Source organism: Pyxicephalus adspersus, chromosome 7, assembly GCF_032062135.1.
Source record: "Pyxicephalus adspersus chromosome 7, UCB_Pads_2.0, whole genome shotgun sequence".
Classification (NCBI taxonomy): domain Eukaryota; kingdom Metazoa; phylum Chordata; class Amphibia; order Anura; family Pyxicephalidae; genus Pyxicephalus; species Pyxicephalus adspersus.
In genome coordinates, this window is record NC_092864.1 from 22,106,601 (window position 1) to 22,115,626 (window position 9,026).

Consider the following 9,026-nt stretch of genomic DNA (forward strand, 5'->3'; position numbering starts at 1 on the left):
CACAAATAGTACCCCAGTACACATTTTTTGTGTTGTGTGTTTACACTTTTTTCCGAGCACAGGGTTTTTGTTTAGAGGATCACGTTACGTGAGATTCGATAAAAAAAAAAATACAATAAGTTTCTATTGGCTTGTATTGCCTAGGTAAGGTGATACCATTTTCCTTCTGGTCAGATCTTGCGAATGCTGAGTAGCCCAAATCCTAAAATCCTAATGCTATACTAAGGTGTCTTCCCAGGAGGTGTGAAGGATTTTCTGCATGGGGGGACAAACATGAAATGCAGAGCTTGATCCTGCCAGTGAACTCTTCCCAATCCAGTTTCCTGTAATGAGGTGGCAACAATGCTGCACTGCGCTAGAATTCAGATCAGAATTGTGACTACCATATGCTTGCAATACAGAGGATGAGAGCATTGTAAGGGCGTGGCTAGCAGTCATCATTTACTATTTAAAAGCCCATAGCTTGTCAATCATCACCTGACCACACCCAGTCACACCTACTGCATTCTGGATTGGCTGCACTAAACCCCTCCCACTGTGATCTGAAGTGTCTAGGAGGGGGAGCATGTGAGACACATGGAGGAGGTTTTGTCTCAAACAAGGCAATGCATAGTAACTGGGACTTGTTTACATACTTTTGTACATAAGTTTGGAGTTTATGTGATACCATTTATTGGCTATTTTAAATAAAGATTTGTATTTGGTATGCTGTAGATTGCTTTTTTAAGATTTATAAATTGGCTAATAAAGGGAATCTGTGCCTCCCAACCTTCTGCTTCTATCAGGAACATCAAGTCTCTAATTAAAGCATTGAATCTGACATTCCCTCAAACATTCCCTGGTGGGAATCTTCCAGGTCCATGTGTTTCAATGGCAGTGAATGATTCCCACCAGGGAATGTTTGAGATAATGTAAGATTCACTGCTTTATCAATAAAGCCCTAAATGTCTGAAAAAAATCACAGATCAATGTAGAAATATTAATATGTTACCTATAGTTTGCTTTTACCCAGAAATGCTGCTGATGAAAGGAATGAATGGAGATTTGAACTTTAAACAGGGTGAGAGGGGTAAAATAGGGTCACCCCCTGAATTTTAGGGTCACCCCCTGAATTTTAGGGTGGGTTGATGTGGCTGGATCAGCACAGGCAGCCTGAAAGGTGGTGATGATCAGATGTTGGGTGATGTCTCGTTTCCAAGTCAGGGGTCCTTCTGGTGTCCCCATCAAATGATGGCAGCACAATGTCCCATGGACACCAAACGAAGGGATTCCCCCACCCTATTCTGGCTAGTCATGTGACACAGCTGGGTGCTGAGCCTGACACCACGCCCCCTGCACTGTGACAGTCCCAGCGATCAGCTATTCGCCAGCTTGCCTCTGAACTGGGTGGGGATAGCTTGCCACCATAGTAACAGAAGAAGGGCGACGCTCCCCTTTAGCCCTGAACAAAGATGGACCCCGTTGATTTGCGTCTGTCGGTCACGTGACCGGCGATACCGCCGGTGCGGGCAGTTTTGCACGGTGTATCCCTCTCGCCCTCCTCCACCGGAAGGGAAGCGTGCTACAGCCGGAGGGCCTCGGCTCCTGGGCGCACTGTACCCGGTGTGTGCAGGACGGGGATGCCCTCATGTCGCAGGCGGTGGTGCAGGGCGGGAAGGAGAAGAAGGTGGGGAAGAAGCTGTTCTGGCGGCGGGGGGGACTCGTCAGCCGCTTTTTGCGGACGCTCAGCACCTTATCCCACCTGAGCAGCGAGCAGGAGGCTGAGCCCCCCACCAGGGAGAAAGGTTCCCCCTGCCGAGCGGCTCAGCCAGACCCCCCCAGTGATGGCAGCTCGTCCCCCGCCCTCCCTGCTCCGGGAAGCCCCCGCACACCCGGCCTGTCCGGCCTGAAGAACCACGGCAACACCTGCTTCATGAACGCCGTGCTGCAGTGCCTCAGCAACACCGACCTGTTCGCCGAGTTCCTGGGCTTGGAGCAGTACAAGGAGGGCAGCCCCTTACCCAGCCCCGGGGCCCTGGACCGAGGAGAGGTCACCGAACAGCTGGCCAAGCTACTGCGGTCACTATGGACCCTGGAGTACACCCCCCAACACAGCCGGGACTTCAAGGTGACCAGGGACCCCGACACAGCACTCGGGAATAATACCCCCCCCCCAAATTATATATATAAAAGTGTCCAGGGAATATACCCCCCCTATATTAGTGTCTAGGCAATATGCCCCCCCCCCCCCTCTATATTAGTGGTCAGGGAATAATACTCCCCCAAATTATATATATATATATATATATTAGTGTCCAGGGAATAATACCCCCCCCCCCACCACCATATTAGTGGTCAGGGAATAATACCTCCCCTTTACCTTTGTGGTCGGGAGAGAATGGCCTTGTTACATTGGTGGTCAGTGGGAAGAATGCCCCTCTCTCATTACATTGGTGGTGATTTTATCCAGCACTGTTTGGCCAGGCAGCACTCCTCTTATCTATGTAAATACCCCCCCCCCCCCATGTATATTGATTGACTGGGGGTCCTGAATACAGGAAAGGCCACTTAGCTGCTGTGATCACTGGACCCCCCCCCCCCCACCACATAGGAGAATTCAGGGTGATACAGGGAGCCGTCTCAATGTCTTTATTCCTCTTCACCTTCATGCCTTTCTTCTCCATCTAAAACAGGAGTGTCAAACTCAAATACACAGTGGGTCAAAATTAAAAACTTAGTTAAAGTCACCGGCCAAACTTGAAACTGAAATAGCACTGCTTCTACAATTCCCTGCACCTATAAAACAGTCCAATGCGGGGCCACACATAGGCAGAGAGCCCGCTGCTCTATAAACACGAGTGATGCCAGCAATTGTAGCGGCGCTATTTCAATGCAGCGGCAGGCCAGCTGCAATTCATATTTAGGATTCCTTTGGGGGCCAAAAAAAAAGGATGTTGTGTGCCAGATTTGGCCTGTGGGCCAGAGTTTGACACCCCTGATCTAAAATAATGATTTCTACCTTCTATAGACATCTGAGGAAAGATTTGTCAGCTGATTGTTTTATAAACCTACATGAATGGTCCAGCCAAGTATAAATGTTTATTTCTGTTATATTGATCGATCAGACATCCATCTCAATCAGTAATTTCCCAGAAATGGTTCGGCCACAGACTGGCAGGTCAGACTCTTACAATGTATGTAAAACATGTAAGTCAGGAACATAGGTGAGCTATTCATCCTTATATAAAAAAAAACATATATATATATATATATATATATATATATATATATATCAAAAATACCTTTTTTTTTTAAAAAAAAAATGGTTAATATCTGGGTTCTTATTATTATGATTAGTTAATTTCTGCAATGTAAGCCCAGTTTGTGGGCATGCAGAGGCGAGATGAGGCTGCATGTTATTGGCACCAGCAGAAGGGAAATGGCACTAGATCCCCAAATGTTTTCTTTTTACTCAGATGTTTTTAGATAAATAAAACAGCAGACATAAAAGTAAACATGCAAAAGGAATCTTTAGGTTTACTGACACTTCCATGTCCCAGTCTGGTCATCAGCAGTGATCTAAGTAGTTTGGGATGGCCAGTGGTTGCCATGTGTGGTGGTGGCTGACTGTTGTTGGTCACATACTTAGTTGGAGGAAGCAATGGCTGATGGTGTAACATTGTATGGTACATGTAGCTGTGCTTGCTGTGGACCTTGCAGTAAATTGCACTTTAGTTTGAACTCAGAGTGGAGCTGTCCAGCTTTGTTGTCTATACTCAAATGTCTGTTCCAGAACCCTTATCATAGACATCTGTTCCAGAAGAGATATCCTAAGCAGATCATAGTTACATAGTCAGGTTAAAAAAAGACGTAAGTCCATCAAATCCAACCACTAGGGAAGTAAACATATCCCAGATAAAAACCCTATAGGCATACAGGGTTCTCCCCAGGCCCTTTTAGCTGGGCACACCACCCGGCAATTTTCAGCACCCACCTGGCTGTTTTTGGGTGGTTACTGAAGAGTTTGGTCACAATACAGGGGCTGCCATTTCTTCCCACCCGGCTTAAAACAATTTCTGGGTTGAGCACTGGCATAGCTGATCCAGAGGAAGGCAAAAAAAACCCTGGTACATTTTACTTCAACTGGAAAAAATCCATCCTGATCCCATAAGGCAATCGAATGTTCCCTGGATCAACAGTTGCTATTATCTTTAATTTATGGATTTCATAGAATGTATGGATGTGGTTCAGACGTCTCCTTTCTTTTGGTCTAGTTTATTCCTAAGATGAATAAAGTTTCCCATAAGGTTTTCAGTAGGGAAGAAGGCATGGTTGGCGTATTTCAGACAGTCCGGGTGCTGCTTACTGTAAGAAGTGGTCAAGATTTTAAGTTTACTGTTTTTATCACTTGGTCAGTCAGAAAATTGACGATCACAGGTGAACCTGAGTCATACAGCAAACCTGGAATACAGGTAGTCCCCGAACAACCCATAGATACAGACTGGCCTTCCCTGCTTGCTTGTGTGCAGGACGGCGGCTTGATGGGGGGGGGGGGGTGTTGCATGATTTGCAGAAGAAATCTTTTGCTTAACACAGCTGAGGTTGAGGGTGATCTAAGGGGGGTGAACTTTCTGCAGCCTCTTGTAACTCTTAATGACCAAGACAAACTCTGCAGTTGTTTCTTTTTGCATATTAAAGCAAAGCTTGCTCCAGAAGTTAATGAATGTCTAGGCTCCATAAAGCTTTATTTTGTTTGTGATTAGCTCACAGTGAGGATTTTATACAGTAACTGACACCACGCTGCCTAATAATATGTTGAGACAAACATCTGTCCTAATTGCATTTAATAAAATAATGTACCTGTTCCGACTTACATACAAATTTAACTTAGGAACAAACCTACAGTCCTTATCTCGAATGTAACCTGGGGACTACCTGTAGATTGTATAAAATCATTTCCTAATAGGAAAAATGGTTTCTATCCTAGACCAATTCATTCCAGGTTTGCTGCATGACTCACCAATGATAGCCAGATCTGCTCCAGTCTTGGAGAAATTTATTAAATCAGGTCCAATGTGTATGGACACAGATTGAGATTGTTAAAGCTAACTTGATTCCTAGAGAGAGGAATGATTGGAGAACCGAAAACCTAAGGTTTCTCTAGACTAAGGAGCACACCCCATACAACCGCTGGAACAATAAGGACCCCCTAATGCTATTGGCATGCTGAAAATACTGCTTTCCTGGCTGGCTTACTGACTACTGCATCCTGGTTCTGTAAAAAGTTGCAGATGATAAAAGTTAGAGTTTCTTATCTATATGCGTGTGAAGGTAGAATGACATGAGGTATTAATGTAAAAAGGTGAACATATGGGTCAGCCAGCTCTCATTTGTAGAATAGTAGGGCAGCAATGGCAGGCTCCAGGCTTCCCCTTGACAGGTTTCCTTTCTAGGGAGCTGTCCACCTCCTGTCAGTTCATTGTCCTCTGCACTCACTTGCTTTTGTTCTTTGAGTTTGTCTTATTAAATGTGACTTGTCACATTATTCCTTCAGCCCAGACCACTCAGGGGAGATTCTAGTCAGGGAAGCAGAGATTTTATGTGGTTTTCTGCAGGCTATTTTTCCAGGCAGAACACAATTACAAATTAGCTGCTAATTGAGTCTGCATATTTCAGCCATTGTGTTCTATTGTCAGAACACCCGATCATCCAGCTTTCTTTATATAAAAGTTCAGAGATTTTTGGTTTTGTGGACTGCATAGACAGATTTAAAAAAATATTGTCAGAATTGTGATATAAGAAATATTCTTATCTGTTGCCTGTCAAAAAATTGTGTCTAGTGTAAAGGAGCTTTTCCTGATTTTGTATTATAAATCGAGCAGATTTGTATCCGCAGTAATCAGACTGTGTGTTCTTTAAATGTAACTCTGTTCTTAACTTTGTTTTAATGTTTTCCATTTCAATATAGAAGCCCTTGGGGCCCATTCACACTTGTGCATTTCACGATGGACTCAATGCACAAAGTGACTTGTAATAATGCACTGCAACAGATCACTAAAGTGTGAATCAGAACTCAAAGCGGTGGTTTGGGTGATGTGGGATTTGCTAAAAGGTAAAGTAAAAAAAAAAGTATCAACTGGTGTGGTGTCACTCTGATAAGCAGCATTATAGATAGCCAAAAAAAAAAACCTGACTTGAGGCACAAACTGCTCATAGCTGGAGGAACCCTACACAGCTCTAAAGTAAAATTACTGACCCTGCAAAATTTGTATGAGCCTAATGACAAAAAGGGTAACAAAAGCTGTTTTTTGCAGGGGCCTTTTCTTACCCCCAGTGAACAACAACATTCTGCCAAAAGCTTTGGCTAGGTACACGAGTGCACAAGAGCAGAATGGCGCTGTATGTACAATGCTCGATCATGCATTGTGCAGTCTTTTGTCATTGGAAAGGATGGTGAAAGATCCTTTCCAACGACAAAAGACTGCATGACGCATAAACGAGCGTTGTACATACAGCCCTGTTCTGCTCTATGGAGAGGGGAGAACGACAGAACAGCACCCTGCTGTGCTCTGTTCCCTTCACTTTCATTACGATCGTTTGTCATCCGTAGATCCGCCAGGATGGTCATCGAAATGACAGATGAGCGCTGTACACGCTAGATTCTTGTTCCGATATCAGCCCCAAGGCGATTATCAGACAAGAATCATCTGACGTGTGTACGTAGCCTTAATAATGGTCCCAGCCTCTGCCATTCCAGTAAATGGCAGCAGTTTGGAGCCATAGTCTGAACACAGCTGTGTCAGATCGCAGCGTGGGTCCAGAAATCAGCAACTTGCTTTTGGAAGAACCGTGGCTGCAACTACCCGTGGATGTGTTATCTGTGGTGGAGATTGCCATTCTTGGGCACAGCAGCAGTTTGTGTGTTTTTTTATTTTACTGCAGTTAAGTTCTCTTATAGTGTGATTGGGAGCTTGGGGTAATTTTTTAACACATTTAATAGCAGGTGCTGAGATACGTTGATATTTTTAGGTTAGTAATAGAGAATCTATACATTTCCTTCTTCAGCTTTCAAAAATTAATGATGTAATTGTATTTTGAAACACCTAAGTGTTCCCCGGTGAATATAAATTGCTGTATTATAATATAAACCATTTTTATCAGCAGTATATCACTTTTATTTCTTGAAAAGGTGCAGTAGTTTGATTGATGTGGAGATTGTGAAATTTATTGCAGTCATTCGAGAGCTGCTCATTCCACCATCGTCAAACTTTTCCTTTCAGCCCACAATAAAGCAGTGTTTTCTTAGTATTCACATGTGGTCATTGCCTCATAAACCACATGACACCCAGAATCTCAGCATTGTTTCACTGATACAAGCCGTGCAGTACTAATCTGTGCCAATCCTGTAAAACTGCCTTCTACTTGAATGTTGAGCAGGAGTGGTGTGGTTTTTTCACCTCCGGGCAATTTACACATACAGATGCCACCCACACCTTGTACTTTACATGTCAATACTCAGACTGTAACTGATACCCTCATTCCTGCTTGCTTTCTCATAAGATTAGGTTTCCACACTTCTTGTTGCAGCATGTTCAAGTGTATTTGTAATTCTATTGCGGTTATAGTTTATTGTTTTGGACTTTTATTGGAAATCTCCATTTGGCTTCTGAGCCTGCAGTGACACCGAATGGCCCCCATCTTGTGATCAGCAGGGAAATCATAATCCAGCCGTTTGTTTTACTTATGTTCTGCACATTCTGAGGTTCTTTCTAATGCACAATTTACATTTTAGGAGATTTCGGTTTCATTCCTACCCACAATTCAGTTACAAAGACATATGTCTATAAAAATGCCTAAGTTTGGAGGTAACATGATGAGGGGTTACCTGTGTTATTAAAAATACAATCTTTCAGGATATCTTGGATCCTTTTTTTAGACTTACATTCTTATCTTTTAAAGATGATCCTACAATTTCAGAAGATTGCAGGGCGAAACGTGAGAGTCACTTAGGGGAGATTTAAACCCGCCATACTGACTAGTCCCCGTTCCATCTCGGCACTGTTGTCTTCTTCTTTCTTCACTTCCTGTACGTGATTTTTCATCCATCTTGATTGGCTGGGATGATGCAGCTTTCATTCCCAGCCTGTGCAGGGGAAGCCGAGGTTGCATGCTTTTAGCAGATGCCTGTAGCAATTAGGCATTTAGGAGGAAATATTGCAGAAGGGACATGGCCTGTACCTTTTTTACAATAATGGCATACCTGATTATAGATTCCTGAACTTAGTACCACAGTGCCGGACTTATTCAGCTGGTGGTACTACATGTGAAACCTATACCTGCAGGTCTAAGATTTTTGCTTAAAACACTCGACCGTGTTCTCCCTAGATATATTTTTAAGCTTGGTTGCAATAGGCTGAAGTCAGTGGCAGCCTTTGTAGTGTGGCCAGCTTAAAGGGTTTGGGGAAAACACTGTTCTCTCTCTCTCTCTATCCTCTCTCTTCTCTTCTTCTCTCTCTCCTTGTGTTGCTGAACTGAGGCATATACTTTCTTTCCTTTGTTGCTTCTTCATTCAGTAACTTTGTTTACAGTAATGTGCATTCCTGCGGAATGTTTGGTAACGTGCCAAGTTATAGTATGCCCTTCTTTCCAGCAGTCACCTGCCTTTGTACTTTGTTCCAACACTAGGCTTCCAAGAAGTGTTGGATGTCTGTGTCCCCAACAAGCGTTGTGTGCGTGTCTGAATGGACCACTGTCCATTTTCCCTCTACATCAGCTTCTACTTCCTTATCTTTCATGCTTTAGGACTGTCATTGTAAATTGTATTCAGTTGTTGTCATCCAAAAGCCTAAAGTGCACTTGGCAAATCAGAGGTCAGACTCTTGGCACTTCCGAGTAGCCATTCAGACAATTTCAGTGTTCATGTACTTCAAAAATAGATTCTCAGGAAATTATCCTTGATTGCTGAAATGAGTTCACCCAAGTCTGTGACCTCTATCTGGAAAGTCAGAGCAGCTCCTGGAAAGTCTTTAATAGCTTTTTCCTTTCTT

At 43.6% G+C, this 9,026-nt stretch overlaps 1 protein-coding gene across 1 annotated transcript in view; it reads left to right on the top strand.

The window, feature by feature from the left end:
* Positions 1-1,488: 1,488 nt before the first annotated feature.
* The window catches only part of USP31 (ubiquitin specific peptidase 31), a 39,614-nt gene continuing 32,076 nt past the window's right edge, over positions 1,489-9,026 (top strand). The window contains exon 1 of the mRNA XM_072417809.1: positions 1,489-2,107. Within this exon, the coding sequence (XP_072273910.1) occupies positions 1,628-2,107 (480 nt within the window). The 5' untranslated portion in view covers positions 1,489-1,627. The remainder of the gene's footprint in view (positions 2,108-9,026) is intronic.